The sequence below is a fragment of the Kogia breviceps genome, chromosome X (genome assembly GCF_026419965.1).
Source record: "Kogia breviceps isolate mKogBre1 chromosome X, mKogBre1 haplotype 1, whole genome shotgun sequence".
Taxonomy (NCBI): domain Eukaryota; kingdom Metazoa; phylum Chordata; class Mammalia; order Artiodactyla; family Physeteridae; genus Kogia; species Kogia breviceps.
This window is the reverse complement of record NC_081330.1, coordinates 75,296,432-75,317,837: the sequence shown is the minus strand read 5'-3', so window position 1 is coordinate 75,317,837 and position 21,406 is coordinate 75,296,432. Positions and strand designations below refer to the sequence as shown.

At 38.3% G+C, this 21,406-nt stretch overlaps 1 protein-coding gene across 4 annotated transcripts in view; it reads right to left on the bottom strand.

Annotated features, from left to right (window-relative positions):
• OPHN1 (oligophrenin 1) overlaps nucleotides 1-21,406 on the bottom strand; it is a 731,745-nt gene that overhangs the window by 317,098 nt on the left and 393,241 nt on the right. For all 4 annotated transcript variants that reach the window (XM_059051488.2, XM_067023139.1, XM_067023140.1 and 1 more), the window contains exons 8-10: nucleotides 19,116-19,220; nucleotides 17,382-17,511; nucleotides 14,781-14,884 (exon numbers count right to left, since the gene is read on the bottom strand). In XM_059051488.2, coding sequence (XP_058907471.1) covers nucleotides 14,781-14,884; nucleotides 17,382-17,511; nucleotides 19,116-19,220 — 339 coding nt within the window. The remainder of the gene's footprint in view (nucleotides 1-14,780; nucleotides 14,885-17,381; nucleotides 17,512-19,115; nucleotides 19,221-21,406) is intronic.

Genomic DNA, 21,406 nt, shown 5'->3' with positions numbered 1-21,406 from the left:
AAATAGACACTCTATTCTTAAAGGCTGCACACAAAATCTCACATGCTCTGAGAACCAGGATAAAAGCAGTAATTTGAAAGGGGCCTGGGGCAAATCAACCTACTGGTATTAGAGACCCACCCAGAGAGACAGGAGACAACTGGAACTCACCCTAGGGACATAGACACTGGTGGTAGCCATTTTGAGGAGCTAATTCTACCATGAGGAAACAGGTGCTGGAAAGCACCATTTTGGAGTCCCCCTTGTAGCTTATTAACATCAGACCTGGCCCCACCCACCAGATAGCTGGCAAAAGTCCTAGGACATGCTAGGCCAAGCAGCCAGCCACAGAGGGATACAGCCCCATCCACCAGCAGGCTAGTAGCAGCAATAGGTTCCCCTGGACTACCTAGCCACTCCAGGACCCAGTGCCATCTAACAGAGAGCACAGGGCTCAGCCCTGCTCACCAGTACGTGGGCAAAAGTTCCAGGAACTGGCCTTACTCTGTAGCAGGCAGGCAACAGCCCCAGGATACACTGGGCTCCACCACTGCCCAGCAGTGTGTTGAAACCAGCTTTGAGACATACTGTGCCCCACAACCAGCTTACCCAGGATCCAGCCCCACCAAACAGCAGGCTGACACCAGCCCCCAGACCCCAGCTTGACCCAGCAGCAGCTTGACACCTGCTCTGGGACCCTTCCTTTTGGCTTCACAAGAAGCCAACCAGTGACCTGGCCAAGCCCACCAGTGGGTAAGGACCAGGACACAGCCTAAACTACCATGGGGCAATAACTAGTTCCAGGACTCCCTGGGCCCCACAGCCAACTGCAATGGAGCTCAGACCAGCCCACCAGCAGGTGGTAGCTTCAGCAGTAGGCAGGGTCTGGCAACCAACCACGGGGGGTTGCCCACCAGTGTGCCCATAATAGTAGGCCCCACCAAAAGAGGGGCCTCTTTTTATATATAAGACATTCTATTCAAAATCTAGCTGCAAAATATACATTCTTTTCAAGTGCACATAACACTCTCCAGGATGGATCACAAGCTCAAGCTAGGACGCAGAACAAGTGTCAGTAAATTTAAGGAGATAGAAATCATATCAAGTATCTTTTCTAACCACAACACTATGACTAGAAATCAACTACAAGAAAAAACCTGCAAAAAAACCCCATAAACATGTAGAGGATAAACAATGTGTTACCAAACAACCAAAGGATCACTGAAGAAATCAAAGAGGAAATCAAAAACACCTGGAGACAAATGAAAATGAAAACAAAGCAATCCAAAATTTGTGGAATGCAACAAAAGCAATTCTAAAAGTGAATGTTACACCAATACAAGCCTACCCCAGGAAACAAGAAAAATCTCAAATAAACAACGTAACCTTACACATAAAGTATCTAGAAGAAGAACAAACAAAAGCCAGTGTTACTACAAGAAAAGAAATCATAAGATCAGAGCAGAAATAAATGAAATAGAGGCTAAAAAACAAAAAATAGAAAAGATAGATTAAATTACGAGCTGGTTGAAAACATAAACAAAATTGATAAATCTTTACTCAGAGTCATCGAGAAAAAAGAGAGAGGGCCCATATCAATAAAATCAGAAACAAAAAAGAAGTTACAACCAACAACACAGAAATACCAAAGATCATATGCAATTACTATGATCAATCAAACACCAATAAAGTGGACAACCTGAGAAATTCCTAGAAATAAATGTACAATCTTCCAAAACTGAATCAAGAAGAAATAGAAAATACAAAGAGACCAATTACCAGTAATGAAACTGAATGAGTAATTAAAATAAATACTCCCAACACACAAAAGTACAGAACCAGATGGATTCACAGGTGAATTCTACCAAACATTTAAAGAAGACTAACACCTATTCCTCTTAAACTATTTCAAAAACTTACAGTGGCAGTACACTTCTGAATTCATTCTGTAAGGCCTGCATCACCTTGATATAAAAATCAGACAAAGACACCACAAAAACAGAAAATTACAGGCCAATATCACTGATGAACATACATGAAAAAAATCTTCAACAAAAATTTAGCAAAGCCAATTCAACAGTACATTAAAAGGATCATACACAATAATCAACTAGGATTTATCCCAGGGATGCAAGGATGGTTCAATATCCACAAATCAATGTGATATACCACTTAATAAACTGAAGACTAAAAAATCATATGATCATCTCAAGAGACGCAGAAAGAGCTTTTGACAAAATGCAACATCCATTATGATAAAAAAATTCTTAACAAAATTGATATACAGGGAACATGCCTCAACATAATAAAGGCCAAATATGATGAGCCCACAGCTAACATCATAGTCAATGGCACAAAGCTAAAAGCATTTCCTCTATGACCAGAAACAAAACAAGGATACCCACTCTTACCAGTTTTAATGAACATAGTATTAGCATTGCAGGTCATAGCAATCAGACAAGAAAAAAAAATCCTAATTGGAAAGGAAGAAGTAAAAGTGTCCATGTTTGCAGATGACATGATACCACATATACAAAATCCTAAAGATGCTACCAAAACACTATAGAACTCATTGAAGAATTCAGTAAAGTTGCAGGATACAAAATTAATATACAGAAATCTGTGGTATTTGTACACACTGACAACAAACTATCAGAAAGAGAAATTAATAAACTAATATCATTTATAATCACATAAAAATAAAATATCTAGGAATAATCTAAGGAGGTAAAATGCCTGTACTCAGAAAACTATAAGATGCTAATGAAAGAAACTGAAGATGATACAAACAAATGAAAGATATTCCATGCTTGTGGATTAGAAGAATTAATATTGTTAAAATGACCGTACTACCCAAGGTAATCTACAGATTCTATGTAATCACTATAAAACTAGCAATGGCATCTTTCACAGAACTAGAACCAGTAATTCTAATATCTGTATGTAAATGCATAGACCCTGAGTAGCCAAAACAATCTTGAGAAGGATGAACAAAGCTGAAGTTAACATGCTCCCTGATTTCAAACTATACTACAAATATACAGTAATCAAAACATTCTGGCACAAAAACAGACACATAATGCAATAGAACAGAGAGACCAATAATGAACCCACACTTATGTAGTCCATTAATCTATGACAAAGGATGCAAGAATATACAATGGGGAAAAGACAGTCTCTTCAATAAATGATGTTGGGAAACTAGACAGCTACATGCAAAAGAATCAAACTGACTACTTTCTCACATCATATACAAAACTAAATACTACCAAATGTAAATTAGATAGCTTGGAAGCAGACGCATAGCACAGGGAGATCACCTCTGTGCTTTGTGACCACCTAGAGGGGTGGGATAGGGAGGGTGGGAGGGAAGGTGACACAAGAGGGAAGAGATATGGGAACACATGTATATGTATAACTGACTCACTTTGTTGTAAAGCAGAAACTAACACACCATTGTAAAACAGTTATACTCCAAAAAGATGTTAAAAAAAACAAAAAACAAAAAAAAATAACTAAACACAAAATGAATTAAAGACTTAAGTGTAGGATTTGAAAGCATAAAACTCCTAGAAGAAAACATAGGCAGTTCTCTCTGTGACATCAGGCTTAGCAATATTTTATTGGATCTGTCTTCTCAGGCAAGGGCAACAACAGCAAAAATAAACAAATGGGACTTCCTCAACCTAAAAAGCTTTTGCACAGTGAAGGAAACTATAAACAAAATGAAAAAGCCACCTACTGAATGGGATACAATATTTGTAAATGATATATCTGATAAAGGGTTAATATCCAAAATATACAGAGAACTCATAAAACTCAAAATTGAAAAAAAAAACAATTTAAAGAATAGACAGAGGGCCTGAATTTTTTGAAAGAAGACAAACAGATGGCCAACAGGAACATTAAAAGATGTTTAGCATCACTAATCATTGGGGAAATGCAAATCAAAACCACAATGAGATGTCACCTCACATCTGACTGAATGGCTATCATCAAAAAGACCACAAATAACAAATATTGGTGAGGATGTAGAGAAAAGGAAACCCTAGTACACTCTTGGTGGGAATGTAAATTGGGACAGCGACTGTGGGAAACAGTATGGAGATTCCTCAAAAATTTAAATATAGAGTTTCCATATGATTCAGCAATTCCACTCCTGGGTATTTGTCAGAAGAAAACAAACACACTAATTAGAAAAGATATATGCACCCCTATGTTCAGCAATACTTACAATAGCCAAGATATAGAAGCAATCTAAGTGCACACCAGTAGATAAATGGATTAAAAAACATGTGGTATATAAAAACCATGGAATATTACTCAGCCATACAAGGGAATGAGTCTTGCCATTTGTGTCAACATGGATGGACCTCAAGAGTATTATGCTAAGTGAAACAAGTCAGACAGAGAAAGACAAATACCATATGATTTCACTTATACGTTAAATCTAAAAAACAAAACAAATGAACCAACATAATGAAACAGAAATAGAGTCATAGGTACAGAGAACAAACAGGTGGTTGTCAGAGGTGAAGGGGGGCGGGATGTGAAAAATAGGTGAGAAAGATTAAGAAGTATAAATTTCCAGTTACAAAATAAATGAATCACAGGTATGAAATGTACAGTGTATAGAATATAATCAATAATTATGTACTATCTTTATATGGTGACAGATCATAACTAGACTTATCATGGTGATCCCTTTATAATACATAGAAATCCCGAATCACTATGTTGTTCATCAGGAACTAACATAGTTTTACAGGTCAATTATACTTGAAAAACAAACAAATAAACAAAGTAACTCATAGAAAAAAGAGATCGGATTTATGCTTACAAGAGGTGGAAGCTGGGGGAATAGGGAATTGGACGAAGGCATCTAAAGGTACTAATTTCCCGTTATAAGATAAATAAATACTAGGGATGTTACGTATAACATGATTAATATAATTAACACTTCTGTATGTTATATATGAAAATTGTTAAGAGAGTAAATCCTAAGACCACTCATCACAAGAACAAAAAATTGTTTAATTTTGTACGTGTATAAGACAATAGGTGTTCACTAAATTTATTGTGATAATACTTTCATATTGTATGTAAGTCAGATCATTATGCTGTACACCTTAAACTTATACAATGCTGGGCTTCCCTGGTGGCGCAGTGGTTGAGAATCCGCCTGCCGATGCGGGAGACACGGGTTCGTGCCCTGGTCCGGGAAGATCCCACATGCCGCGGAGCAACTGAGCCCGTGAGCCATGGCCGCTAGGCCTGCGCGTCCGGAGCCTGTGCTCCGCAACGGGAGAGGCCACAACAGTGAGAGGCCCGCATACCGCAAAAAAAAAAAAAAAAAAAAAAAAAACAAAAAACTTATACAATGCTGTATGTCAGTTATATCTCAGTATAACTGAAAGGGAAAAATATTTGATATGAAGAATGAATGAATGAATAAGTAAATGAAAAAATAGATAAAACTAGTTATTGTGATTCAAAATGTAGCTCTCTTGCATCTTACAACTACCTGAAAGGGAAGGGATGAGAATCTTATAAAATAGTATTTGGGATTGTGTTCTGTAAAGTAAGCAGTACAACCCAAATGGAAGTTGATAGGCTGAATTACTAGAGTACACTGGTAAGTACCACAGTCATAAAGAGAGCTAATTCTTCCATCTCCAAATTGGGCTAATGATACTTCACAGTGTTGCTGAGAAAGTAAATGAGGCACATGACAACAAATGTCTAGCTCAGAGCCTGGTGCACAGCAAACATTGAATAAATAGTGGCTTTTATGGTGTTATCATTATTATAGTCTCACTTATTTGTATTATTTACCTTTCTAAAACACAAACTAGTAAAGGGAACTGAGAGAAATGATAAGAAGAAACAATTTCCAATTCAGTTTAGAGAAATTAAAGTAACTACTTCCACCTCCCCTTTGCTGTAAATGGACAACCAAGTTCCTCTTTCCATTCCATAGAGTCTCATATTTAAATTGTTTAGGCTGACACTCACTGCAGTTTTGCAAGTAGTCACTCAATTAAAAGTGCTGGGGGGAGTTTGTAAAAATCCTAATGGCACAGATAAGACTGTATCTTATACCAAGCACCTGAAAACCACACTCCCTAAAGTTGTGAATGCTGCTAGCCTTGCCTGGCACGGTTCTGGAGCACAATAGCTTAAAGATGGCAGAAGAGTAAGACGTGGAGATCTCCTTCCTCCTCACAGAGATGTCAGAAATACATCTATACGTGGAACTTCTCCTATAGAACACCCACCGAATGCTAGCAGAAGACCTCAGACCTCCCCAAAGGCAAGAAACTCCCCACATACCTGGGTAGAACAAAAGAAAAAAGAATAAACACAGACAAAGAATAGGGACAGGACCTACACCAGTGGGAGGGAGCCGTGAAGGAGGAAAGACTCCCACACACTAGAAGCCCCTTCGCGGGCGGAGATTGCGGGTGGCGGAGGGGGAAGCTCCGGAGGCGGGGAGGACAGCTCAGCCACAGGGTGCGGAGGGCAAAGAGGAGAGATTCCCACAGAGGATCGGTGCTGACCAGCACTCACCAGCCCAAGAGGCTTGTCTGCTCCCCCGCCGGAGCAGGTGGGGGCCGGGAGCTGAGGCTCGGGCTTCAGTTGGATCCCAGGGAAAGGTCTGGAGTTGGCAGAGTGAAAACAGCCTGAAGGTGTAGTGTGCCATGGCTGGCCGGGAGGGAGTCCGGTGGAAGTCTGGAGCTGCCGAAGAGGCAAGAGACCTTTTCTTCCCTCTTTGCTTCCTGGGCACGAGGAGAGGGGATTAAGAGCACCGCGTAAAGGAGCTCCAGAAACCCGTGCAAGCCGCGGCTGTCGGCACGGACAGTAGAGACGGGTGTGGGATGCTAACGTTGCTGCTGCCGCCACCAAGAGGCCTGTGTGTGAGCACAGGTCACTCTCCACACTGGCCCTCCTGGGAGCCTGTGCAGCCCGCCACTGCCGGGATCCCAGGATTCAGGGACAGCTTCCCCGGGAAAACACATGGTGCGCCTTGGGCCTGTGCAGCGTCACATCGGCCTCTGCCACCGTGAACTCGCCCCGCACCCATGCCACTCCCTCCCCCCAGCCTGAGTGAGCCAGAGCCCGTGAATCAACTGCTCCTTTAACCCCGTCCTGTCTGAGCCAAGGGCTGACGCCCTCAGACGACCTACAGGCAGAGGAGGGGCCAAGTCCAAAGCTGAACACCAGGAGCTGTGCGAACAAAGAGGAGAGGGGGAGGTCTCTCCCAGCAGCCTCAAAAACAGTGGATTAAAGCTCCACACTCAACTTGAAGTGCCCTGCATCTGTGGAAAACTTGAATAGACAGCGAAATATACCAAGTTGAGGAGGTGGACTTTGGGAACAAGATATACTATTATTTTCCCCTTTTTTTCTTTTTGTGAGTGTGTATATGTGTGCTGCTTTGTGAGATTTTGTCTGTATAGCTTTGTTTTCACCATTTATCCTAGGGGTAGACCAAACTATTTTTTGTTGTTGTTGTTTTTTAATACAAATTTTTCTTCTTAATAATTATTTTTTATTGTAATAACTATACTTTATCCTACTTTATTTTGTCTTCTCCCTTTCGTTCTTCTTTTCTTCCTTCCTTTCTTCCCTCCTTCCCTCCTTAGTTCCTTCCTTCCTCCCTTCTTTCCTCCCTTCCTTCCTCCCTTCCTTTCTTCCTCCCTCCCTTTCTTCCTCTCCACCTTCCTTCCTTCCTTTCTTGCTTTCTTCCTTCCTTCATTATTTCCTTCCTTTCTTCCTTCTTTCCCTCCCTCCCTCCTTCCTTCCTTTTCTTTCCTTTCTATTTTTTCTCCCTTTGATTTTGAGCTGTGTGGATTAAAGGCTGTTGGCGCCCCAGTCAGGCAGCAAGGCTGTGTCTCTGAGGTGGGAGAACCAACCTCAAGACACTAGTCCACAAGAGACCTCCCAGCTCCACGTAATATCAAACGGCCAAAATCTCCCAGAGATCTCGATCTCAACGGCAAGACTCAGCTTCAGTAAAGGACGGACCAGCAATGAACAGTGCTGGACACCCTATCCCCAACAAAGAGCAAGACAGGTCTACAGACCCATCCATTAGCCGAGAGGCTGCCTAAAATCATAATAAGGCTACCAACATCCCGATACACACCACGAGATGTGAACATGCCCACCAGAAAGACAAGATCCAGCCTCATCCACCAGAACAGAGGCACTAGTACCCACAAGCAGGGAACCTACTCAACCCACTGAACCAACGTTAGCCACAGGGGACAGCCACCAAAAACAACAGGAATTACGAACCAGCAGCCTACAAAAAGGAGACTCCAAACACAGTAAGATAAGCGAAATGAGAAGTCAGAAAAACACACAGAAGATGAAGGAACAAGATAAAAACACACCAGACCTAACAAATGAAGAGGAAATAGGCAGTCTACCTGAAAAAGAATTCAGAATAATGATAGTAAAGATGATTGAAAATCTTGGAAATAGAATAGACAAATTGCAAGAAACAGTTAACAAGGACCTAGAAGAAATAAAGACGAAGCAAGCAATGATGAGCAACACAATAAATGAAATGAAAAATACTCTAGATGGGATCAATAGCAGAATAACTGAGGCAGAAGGACAGATAAGTGACCCGGAAGATAAAATAGTGGAAATAACTACTGCAGAGCAGAAGAAAGAAAAAAGAATGAAAAGAACTGAGGACAGTCTCAGAGACCTCTGGGACAACATTAAACGTACCAACATTCAAATTATAGGGATCCCAGAAGAAGAAGAGAAAAAGAAAGGGACTGAGAAAATATTTGAAGAGATTATAGTTGAAAACTTCCCTAATATAGGAAAGGAAATAGTCAATCAGGTCCAGGAAGCACAGAGAATCCCATACTGGATAAACCCAAAGAGAAACACGCCAAGACATATAATAATCAAACTGTCAAAAATTAAATACAAAGAAAACATATTAAAAGTAGCAAGGGAAAAACAAAAAATAACACACAAGGGAATCCCCATAAGGTTAACATCTGAACTTTCAGCAGAAAGTCTACAAGCCAGAAGGGTGTGGCAGGACATATTTAAAGTGATGAAGGATAAAAACCTACAACCAAGATTACTCTACACAGCAAGGATCTGATTCAGATTTGATGGAGAAATAAAAACCTTTACAGACAAGCAAAAGTTGAGAGAGTTCAGCACCACCAAACCATCTCTACAACAAATGCTAAAGGAACTTCTCTAGGCAACAAAAACAAGAGAAGGAAAAGAACTACAAGAACAACCCAAAACAATTAAGTAAATGGTAATAGGAACATACATATCGATAATTACCTTAAATGTAAATGGATTAAATGCTCCCACCAAAAGACACAGACTGGCTGAATGGATACAAAAACAAGACCCATATATATGCTGTCTACAAGAGACCCACTTCAGACCTAGGGACACATACAGACTGAAAGTAAGGGGATGGAAAAAGATATTCCATGCAAATGGAAATCAGAAGAAAGCTGGAGTAGCAATTCTCATATCAGACAAAATAGACTTTAAAATAAAAACTATTACAAGAGACAAAGAAGGACACAACATAATGATCAAGGGATCAATCCATGAAGAAGATATAACAATTGTAAATATTTAGGCACGCAACATAGGAGCACCTCAGTATATAAGGCAAATACTAACAGCCATAAAAGGGGAAATCAACATTAACATAATAATAGTAGGGGACTTTAACACCCCACTTTCACCAATGGACAGATCATCCAAAATGAAAATAAATGAGGAAACACAAGGTTTAAATGATACATTACACAAGATGGACTTAATTGATATTTATAGGACATTCCATCCACAAACAACAGAATACACATTTTTCTCAAGTGCCCATGGAACATTCTCCAGGATAGATCAAATATTGGGTCACAAATCTAGCCTTGGCAAATTTAAGAAAATTGAAATCGCATCAAGTATCTTTTCTGACCACAACGCTATGAGACTAGATATCAATTACAGGAAAAGATCTGTAAAAAATACAAACACATGGAGGCTAAACAATACACTACTTAATAACTAAGTGATCACTGAAGAAATCAAAGAGGAAATCAAATAATACTTAGAAACAAATGACAATGGAGACACGACGACCCAAAATCTATGTGATGCAGCAAAAGCAGTTCTAAGAGGCAAGTTTATAGCAATACAATCCTACCTTAAGAAACAGGAAACATCTAGAATAAAGAACGTAACGTTGCACTTAAGCAATTAGAGAAAGAAGAACAAAAAAACCCCCAAATTTAGCAGAAGGAAAGAAATCATAAAGATCAGATCAGAAATAAATGAAAAAGAAATGAAGGAAACAATAGCAAAGATCAATAAAAGTAAAAGCTGATTCTTTGAGAAGATAAATAAAATTGATAAACCATTAGCCAGACTCATCAAGAATAAAAGGAAGAAGACTCAAATCAATAGAATTAGAAATGAAAAAGGAGATGTAACAAATGACACTGCAGAAATACAAAAGATTATTAGAGATTACTACAAGCAACTGTATGCCAATAAAATGGACAACCTGGAAGAAATGGACAAATTCTTAGAAAGGCACAACCTGCCGAGACTGAACCAGGAAGAAATAGAAAATATAAACAGAACAATCACAAGCACTGAAATTGAAACTGTGATTAAAAATCTTCCAGCAAACAAAAGCCCAGGACCAGATGGCTTCACAGGCGAATTCTATCAAACATTTAGAGAAGAGCTAACACCTATCCTTCTCAAACTCTTCCAAAAGATAGCAGAGGGAGGAACACCCCCAAACTCATTCTATGAGGCCATCATCACCCTGATACCAAAACCAGAGAAAGACGTAACAAAGAAAGAAAACTACAGGCCAATATCACTGATGAACATAGATGCAAAAATCATCAACAAAATATGAGCAAGCAGAATCCAACAGCATATTGAAAGGATCATACACCATGATCAAGTGGGGTTTATTCCAGGAATGCAAGGATTCTTCAATATATGCAAATCAATCAACGTGATACACCATATCAACAAACTGAAGGAGAAAAACCACATGATCATCTCAATAGATGCAGAGAAAGCTTTTGACAAAATTCAACACTCATTTATGATAAAAACCCCGCAGAAAGTAGGCATACAGGGAACTTTGCTCAACATAATAAAGGCCATATGTGACAAACCCACAGCTATCACTGTTCTCAATGGTGAAAAACTGAAACCATTTCCACTAAGATCAGGAACAAGACAAGGTTGCCCACTCTCACCACTGTTATTCAACATAGTTTTGGAAGTTCTAGCCACAGCAATCAGAGAAGGAAATGAAATAAAAGGAATCCAAATAGGAAAAGAAGAAGTAAAGCTGTCACTCTTTGCAGATGACATGATACTATACATAGAGAATACTAAGGATGCTACCAGAAAACTACTAGAGCTAATCAATGAATTTGGTAAAGTTTCAGGATACAAAATTAATACAAAGAAATCTCTGGCATTCTTATACACTAATGATGAAAAATCTGAGAGTGAAATTAAGAAAACACCCCCATTTACCATTGCAACAAAAGGAATTAAATATCTAAGAATAAGCCAAACTAAGGAGACAAAAGACTTGTATGCAGAAAACTATAAGACACTGATGAAAGAAATTAAAGATGATACAAACAGGTGGAGAAGTATACCATGTTCTTGGATTGGAAGAATCAACATTGTGAAAATGACTCTACTACCGAAAGCAATCTACAGATTCAATGAGATCCCTATCAAATTACCACTGGCATTTTTTACAGAACTAGAAAAAAACATTTCACAATTTGTATGGAAACACAAAAGACTCGGAACAGCCAAAGCAATCTTGAGAATGAAAAATGGAGCTGGAGGAATCAGGCTCCCTGACTTCAGACTCTACTACAAGGCTACAGTAATCAAGACAGTATGGTACTGGCACAAAAACAGAAATACAGATCAATGGAACAGGATAGAAAGCCCAGCGATAAACCCACAGACATACGTTCACCTTATCTTTGATAAAGGAGGGAAGGATATACAGTGGAGAAAAGACAGCCTCTTCAATAAGTGGGGCTGGGTAAACTGGACAGCTACATGGAAAAGTGTGAAATTAGAACACTCCCTAACACCATATACAAAAATAAACTCAAAATGGGTTAAAGACCTAAATGTAAGGCCAGACACTATCAAACTCTTAGAGGAAAACCTAGGCAGAACACTCTATGACATCAATCACAGCAATATCCTTTTTGACCCGTCTCCTAGAGAAATGGAAATAAAAACAAAAATAAACAAAGGGGATCTAATGAAACTTAAAAGCTTTTGCACAGCAAAGGATACCATAGACAAGACCAAAAGACAACCCTCAGAATGGGAGAAAATATTTGCAAATGAAGCAACTGACAAAGGATTAATATCCAAAATTTATAAGCAACTCATGCAGCTCAATAACAAAAAGACAAACAACCCAATTCAAAAATGGGCAGAAGAACTAAATAGACATTTCTCCAAAGAAGATATACAGATCGCCAGCCAGCAAACACATGAAAGAATGCTCAACATCATTAATCATGAGAAATGCAAATCAAAACTACAATGAGATATCATCTCACACCGGTTAGATTGGCCATCATCCAAAACTCTAGAAACAATAAATGCTGGAGAGGGTGTGGAGAAAAGGGAACACTCTTGCACTGTTGGTGGGAATGTAAGATGATACAGCCACTATGGAGAACAGTATGGAGGTTCCGTTAAAAACTACAAATAGAAATACCATATGACCCAGCAATCCCACTACTGGGCATATACCCTGAGAAAACCATAATTCAAAAAGAGTCATGTACCAAAATGTTTATTGCAGCTCTATTTACGATAGCCAGGACATGGAAGCAACCTAAGTGTCCATCAAGAGATGAATGGATAAGGAAGATGTGGCACATATATACAATGGAATATTACTCAGCCATAAAAAGAAATGAAACAGTTATTTGTAATGAGGTGGATAGACCTGGAATCTGTCATACAGCATGAAGTAAGTCAGAAGGATAAAAACAAATACCGTATGCTAACACATGTATATGGAATCTAAAAAAAAAAAAAAAAAGTCATGATGAGATTAGTGGTAGGATGGGAATAGAACACAGACCTACTAGAGCATGGAGTTGAGGATATGGGGAGGGGGAAGGGTAAGCTGTGACGATGTGAGAGAGTGGCAGGGACATATACACACTACCAAATGTAAATTAGGTAGCTAGTGGGAAGCTGCAGCATAGCACAGGGAGTTCACCTCTGTGCTTTGTGACCACCTAGAGGGGTGGGATAAGGAGGGTGGGAGGGAGGGTGACACAAGAGGGAAGAGTTATGGGAACATATGTATATGCATAACTGATTCACTTTGTTGTAAAGGAGAAACTAACACACTATTGTAAAACAGTTATACTCAAATAAAGATGTTAAAAAAAAAAACTACAAATAGAACTGCCATACCATCCATCAATCCCACTACTGGGCATATACCCTGAGAAAACCATAATTCAAAAAGAGTCATGCACCAAAAAGTTCATTGCAGCTCTATTTACAATAGCCAGGACATGGAAGCAACCTAAGTGTCCATCAACAGATGAATTGCTAAAGAAGATGTGGCACATATATACAATGGAATATTACTCAGCCATAAAAAGAAAGGAAACTGAGTTATTTATAATGAGGTGGATGGACCTGGAGTCTGTCATACAGAGTGAAGTAAGTCAGAAGGAGAGAAACAAATACCATATGCTAACATATATATATGGACTCTATGGAAAAAAAAATGTCATGAAGAGATTAGTGTTAGGATAGGAATAAAACACAGGCTTACTAGAGCATGGACTTGAGGATATGGGGAGGGGGAAGGGTAAGCTGTGATGAAGTGAGAGAGTGGCAGGGACATATATACACTTTCAAATATAAATTAGATAGCTAGTGGGAAGCTGCCGCATAGCACAGGGAGATCACCTCTGTGCTTTGTGACCACCTAGAGGGGTGGGATAGGGAGGGTGGGAGAGGGGGTGATGCAAGAGGGAAGAGATATGGGAACATATGTATATGTATAACTGATTCACTTTGTTGTAAAGGAAAAACTAACACACTTTTGTAAAACAGTTATACTCCAATAAATGTTTAAAAAAATAATGTGTGTATTAAAAAAAAAAAAAAAAAGATCAGGTTCCTCCATGTTAGTGAACTATTTTCTCAGTGTGTTAAACTCATCATGCCATTTTGCGGAGTAGGAGAAAGTTTGGAGGGCAGAAAAAGAGGGATTAACTGCTTAAATATATTTGAGTATTACATACAATGTGAGGTATAGATTATTTCAACTTTAGGCAACAGAATACTCCTTTAAAAAAGGAATTTTGGAAAATGTTTTGTAGTTTAAACTCTTAACTATTTAAAGGAATCCTATAGTAGAGCCTTCTTAAAAGCAAGTAATACTCTCCTCCAATTTATCCATTTTTTTTTTTGCAAATTTTCTTTGTACAATGTGATAGACTCTTGTAATAATGATCTAAAAGAGTACAGGCACTGTCAGAAGGCCTGGAATCATTAACAGACATTTTTCACTCAACTGAGTAGTATCTGGCCCAATGCAAACTTAGGCCATGGAGAACATATGAAGTCATGGCTTCACACGACAGTGGTGGACTTGATTCTTTGACACGAAGTCAACAAATACTCTTTTCTGAGATGCAGTCACAGATGTATTTCAAAAAAGTGTGGCCCATAAAAGAACTGACCTGCTGCTTAGCACCTGGCTTCTGCTCCATAGGTGTCATGGTGAGCGTTTTGGTCTCTTTCTCATATTGGCAGTAGTATTTCACCCAGGATATTCCCAAAGCCCCTACAAAGATAGGCGACAGTGAGCTGATAGAATAAGTATTTTGGCTGCATGGTCAGTCCACCCCTAAGACAGAAGCTGTGTACAGATTATTCTTCATGGTCATGATCCAGATCTAGTGCTACTTTTCCCCTGAGCTCCAGCCGTGCAGTACCACCTACCCACTTCACAGATGGATAGCCTAATCAACTGCTTCCATATCTGCTCTGGCTTGCTCCAAACCACTCTCCTTGCCATGTTCCCTGTGAATGATCCCATTATATATACTATTGTATGATCTGGAAACATCTGTAATCTTCTGCTCCTCCTTCCCTATAACCTGCCCTTCTATCCCCTACATGTCTCTCCTTTCACCCCTTTTAGAACTGAATTCATTCAGTACCCTATTTCTGACTTAAAAAAAATGTTTTATGAGCTATTTCAAACAAAACAAAAATTCACTATTTCTCCAATTAATTATTTCAGTGGCCTTCTCTTTGGTTTCCCCCATCTGTGATCACTCCTTTCTAGCCCATTCTCTACTCTTTTGCTAGAGAAATACTTTTTTAATTATAGGTTTACTTATATAATTCTTTTTATTATAAACCACCCATGGCTTTCCCACTCTCTCCAAACTCCTTAGGTTGGCTCACAAAGCCTTTTATAATGTGATCATATTTACCTTTCCAACTTTGTCTTTTGCCACCCTCACCTCTCTGCTCTTGTCTCATGGAATTATATTCAGTTACCAAAAAAATAGGTGGCAATATAATATATAGACCAAGTTCAAGACATATTTAAGAGTGAATAAGGCACTATCACTAATTATATCAGGACAACAAGTATAAGCCAGGACTGTCGTTGGAAAATCAAGACCCTACAAACTACAACCTCACACACCTCTGTGCCTTTATTCATGCAGTAGTATACACCTGGAATTTTCTTTGCCATTTTCGTTACCTGTCAAACTCCCAGTCATAATTCAAGTTTCAGTTCATATATCACTTCCTCAGTGAAGCCCTTAGATATATGCCTTAAATGCAGTGCTGAACACATTTCATTATAGTTCTTGATATACTTGTGTCTTAATCAGACTGTGAACTTCTTGAGGGCAAAAACCAAGTTTGATCCACTTTTTGTACCCCCAATGCATTGCATATTGTCTGGCAAAAAGGATTCTTAGTAAGCGGACATTCAACTGAGTAGGAATGTCATATCCATTTAACAGATTAGAAAACTGGGGCATAGAAGGATCACATAGTTAGTTGATATTAGAGCCAAGATTACATACTCATTACTCTGTGCCTCTCTTATAATATAGCAGTGGTTCTCAAGTAGGGGCAATTTTGCCTCCCAGGGGACATTTGGCAATGCCTAGAGACATTTTAGGTTATCACACCTGGGAAGTGCTATTAGAATAAAGTGGGGAGAGGCTATAGATGCTTCTAAACACCTTATAATACATAGGATAACTGCTCAAAACAAAGTATTAGCCAGTCTGAAATGTCAATACCACTGAGACTGAGAGATCCTGCAATGGAGAGGTGAAGAGATGAACCTGACAGATAGAAGAACGCATCTTTGAAAACCATCAAAGTGTGTTGCTCTAAGGGATGAAAAGCATGATAATATCACTGCTGAAATACCATGTTTTGTGGATTTCAGTGGTTTTTGCCACTGGTAACCGCTGGGTAGTCTCATCTGCCTACTCACCAGGTAGAATAATTCTGGTCAGGGAATGAAATCACAGGCTTTGGGACATTGGGTCATAGTTCAAAAGGAAAATCAAATAGCACATACGGGTTTACATAATGTTATTTAGGAGGTAGAAAAGCTTGAATCCACTGCAATATTCAGTTACCAGATAAGTTAACCCATTTTCCTTGGTTAGCAATGAACAACTGTGTTGCTCATTGAAATTGCAATGGTTGTGTACTGCTTTAAGGGAAAGTTTATGATCCTAAGGCAGTGGAAGGTATAGGGTATAGCTGTAGGACCATATGTTTTGGCATTTCACAAACCTGAGTTTACACTTAGCCCTGCTACATTATAGCTGGGTGACTTTCAACTAGTGATCTCTCTAAGCCTCAGCGGCTTCATGTGTAAAATGGGTATGATAAGGTGGTTTCAAAGATTACATGAGGTAGTATATTTAAAGCACTTAACACCATGCCTGGAACATAGTAGGTATAATAAGTATTTTTTTATGTCTCCTTTCTCCTACCTCCCTTTCAATGACTCCCAAAGAGTCATTTTAAGGATTAAGCAATTAACAATCCCCATTTTGAATCTCAGAGAAAACCTTAGGCCTTATCATCCCACAGCCTTTGGAAGACAAATCCTTAACCTCCTCCTCCAATTTCTCCCTCCTTTTTATTTTCTCTATTCCCACACTACTCTCCAAATAGGTATAGCTGGCAGGGGTCTATGAACTATATGGGTGCCTGGAGTTTGGAGAAGTCAAGTAGCAGCTGGCGTCAGCCTACTGAAACCCAGTAGCCATCCCTGTATTCCCACACACATTTCTCTTGTGTATAGAGATAGCCTTCGATGGTTGGCTGCCCTGGAAGTTTGCATGTCTGCGGAGCTTCTTTCATCCTTTTTTTAAGTTCTTCCATCTCTTCTCGGGTACTGGAGAAATGATTTCTTGTCTGTCAAGACATTATCATCATAATCATTATCATCATCACCATCATCATGAATAAGCATTCACTGGTCAGAGACCCAGTGCAGAGTTTTCTTGGCTTTCACCATGTGCTACAGCATAGCAAAGAAACAAATGTTGAATGGCATAGTAATTAGAAAACAATTTAGTGGAGTTTAACAGTACTAAAGTCTGAAAGGGAGAGGGAAACATAAATACCAATGTAGCCATAAAACCACATCTGGGAAACATTTTATAATGGAAATGACAAAAGCCTCCAATAAGTAAAGGCTTTAAGAATACTGAGCAACAGACTGACCCCTGCCTTACAAAAAGGGAGGCTATAAAGAAGGTTCCCAAAGATAATACTATCACTGGCAACTTCTACATTCTGCCTCAAGTAAAGCTACTGCCTACTTGGCTCTGAATCAAATCCAGGCCATTAGAATAAAGGATATGACAGGGTGCTCTCTTTGAACATAGGTTAACAGAAAACCTATGTTTTCATGCTCATGAATAGCAAAAGCTAATGTTAAGAAGTAACATATTTAAAAGTACACAACTAAATATTCCTGGTTATAGGAATATTTTGTAAATCAGCAGAAGAGAGGGGCTCTCACATTCTGGTGAGAGTACCCAGAAAGAAAAACAACAATAAAAACAACACCTATAAATCAGGATTCTCCTAAACAACCAAGTAAAGTTTATTTCAACTGCAACTTACCAACTGTTTTCACCTAAAAATACAACTATAAATTTTATGCAATGTAACAAGTCCAAAGTCACTACCTCAGTGATACCTTCTTTTACTGTACCAGACAGTCAATTATTCCACTCTCTATGCTTCTTTAACTTTTTTGGTCTTAACTGTATTTTAGCACTTTTCATAAGTAATCATAATATATCTCTGTTTATATCTCTTGGCTCCAAGAGACTGTATATTCCTTGAAGGCAAAAACTAACATGCCTCATTATGGTATGTTCAGTGCATTTTAAAATGTCTGGCACAGAGTATATGTTCATTATGTCCCTAACTAGTTGTTAAATGTGGATTAAATAAGTAAATGAGAAAAATAATATATGTGACAAGGAAAGGAAGGGTGTGCCTATGCCCATCTATAAGAAACAGCATGGGAAAGAAGGTGGAGACAACCTTTAAAAATAATTTATTCAACTCTAGTACTGTAATGAGAAAAGTAGTGAGAAAAGGAAAAGAGGGGAAAATGGGCATTTGTGGTAATAAAACCTACAAAGAGAATGTCCTGACTAACTAGCAGGGAAGGAGCATAAGACCTGTGCTTAAAAAAGCCCATAGGTGGGTTCTGATCTGTGAGAGATATACCAAATTATCAACATTTAATAAATATTGGATAGATAGACACGTCAGTGTGTAGAAGGGTGGGTTTGAACAACAGTCAGCCTCAAACACAGGGAAGAGCTGAAACTGGATGGGTAAGAACAATCTAGTACACTAAAACATTTGTGATCCATGCCAGTCTGTCCTGACAAATTATTTGAGATGTAATAACCTAGAACTCCATGGTCAAGATATTGGAGCTGAAATCCAATTGGAATTCAGAGACAGGTGAAGAAACCCACATGTAAACTCACATTCTGTAAACTGAGCTGGAGTTGCTGTTTATATGGGAGGAAATCCTGTGTGAGCTCCACGGTCAAGCTGTTGGAAATGAAGAGGCTATGAAGAAAGGCCAATACCTAGGGAAAATGTATAAAAATAACTTTATCACCAGCACCTTCTCATTAATCAAATAAAGGAAATAGATGCACAAAAAGAAACTCCACACAGTGGAGTATAGTGTTAAAAGCAGTAACACAAACACAAACAGGTCTACACATAGCTATTCTTTTATTAGGTTAAACATTAACACTGGACTCAGATCTACAAAATAAGAACTATTACCAAATTTACTCATCAATACCCTTTTCAGATAGCATATAAAACCATTCATAATGTGGACAGTATGGACATAATGTGGGAATAAACTGTGTGTTTATATCCTCAGGAATGGCACAGAATAGGTACTCAATAAATTAAAATGGCTAAATGACCATAATGAAGACTGTCATAATGCTAAAAGATCCAAGGATCTTTTTTTTTGAAAACCAATATTCAAGTTAGAAATGTTTCAGGGAGGGGTTGGGACATTGCAGAAGAAGACGTAGAAATGATCAATAAAATATATTTTTGATGTTTAAAATGTTCAACCCCAATAAAAATCAAATATACACAAATAAAAACAAAAGAAAATACAAATTTCATCTATCAAATACAAACATTTTAAAAGCAATGCTCAATGCTGGCAATAGTAAAGTGTAATAGGAAGTAGTAAAAACTGCTCTGCTCTTTTTAGAAATAAACAGGTGAGTACATATAAATATGTACATACACATATACATATAAACACATAAATATGTGTGTATATATTTACATAAACACAAACTATATATGTATATATACATAAGCATATAAAAACTATGTATACTTATGTACTATACACATGTGTATGTATATATACATATATAGTTATATATATGTACATATATATATATGCATATGAGTACGTGTACCCCACACACAGTTATATAGACATTCTTCCTGCTTCTCTCCAAGCTTTCCCATCTCAGGAAATGACAACACCACCCACTCAGTCAGTCAAGCCAGAAAGTAAAGAATTCTGATTTCTTTCACTCACATCTCAATCTAATCAATCAGTAATTCCTGTCAGTTTTGCTTCTAAAATGTATCTCTAATCCAATCCTTCTTTTCTGTTTCTACTACCATCATCCAAAACCAAAGCAACATTTTTGCTTGCCTAGACCATTGCAATAGCCTCCTAACTGGTTTCCTCACTCCCACTGTTGCCCCCTTCCAAGCCCTTTTCCACACAACAAGATCAGCACGTCATATCCTATTTAATACCCATCAGTGATTTTTCTACTATACATAGACTAAAACCTAACCCCTTCACCATGATTACAGATCCTATGCATTCCTGTCAGATATTATTTCCTGCCACTCTCCTTTTCTCTCACCAGAATCTAAAGGCACTAATCTTTTCATTCCTTGAGCATATCATTCTTTTCTAACTTAAGGGCTGTGCACATGTGTTTTTCTGTACCTGGAACATTCTTTCCCCATTATTCACATTGCCTCATCTTCTCTTTCTTTAGATCTCATCTTAAATGACACTTTCAGAGGTGCCCCTTGACCACTTGATCTAAAGTAGATGTCTGTTCTTGTTCTTTGTTTTAGTCCTTATCACAACTTATAGTTATTTTATTTATGTGTATCCTTCTTTCCCTTCTGTCTACCCCACGAAAGCATAGCATAGTCTTCATTAAGACAGAAACTGAGTCTGTCTTTTTCACTATAGAATACCCAGTGTTTAGCACTGTGCCTGGCACATAACAGAAGCTCAATAAATGCTTACTGGATAAATTAATAAATACTTGTTTGCACATATATATATATGCAAATATATACAACTGTGAGCACAGATACACATGTACAAAAATATATACATGTTCATGTGTAATATGTGTACACACACAGGCACATGTGTACACACATCTACAAGTACACATGCACAATAGATAGAGAAAGGAATATAACAGATACACAGGGAATTTAGGAGGAAAAATACCACAATATTAACAGTGATCATCTCTGTATGGGAGATTTGTTGTATTTGTTTTGTTCTACATATACGTTTTTATAGCTTTTCTGCAATTTTTTTTACATTGTTTTCTACATTATTTTCTAGTAAAAAATAAAGTTGTTAAAATTCAACATAGTTGTCAAACCACAGCCCATCATCTTTTACAATAAATTAAAGCTATTAATTTAAAAAATTTTCCAAAGATGGAAGTAAAAATAATAG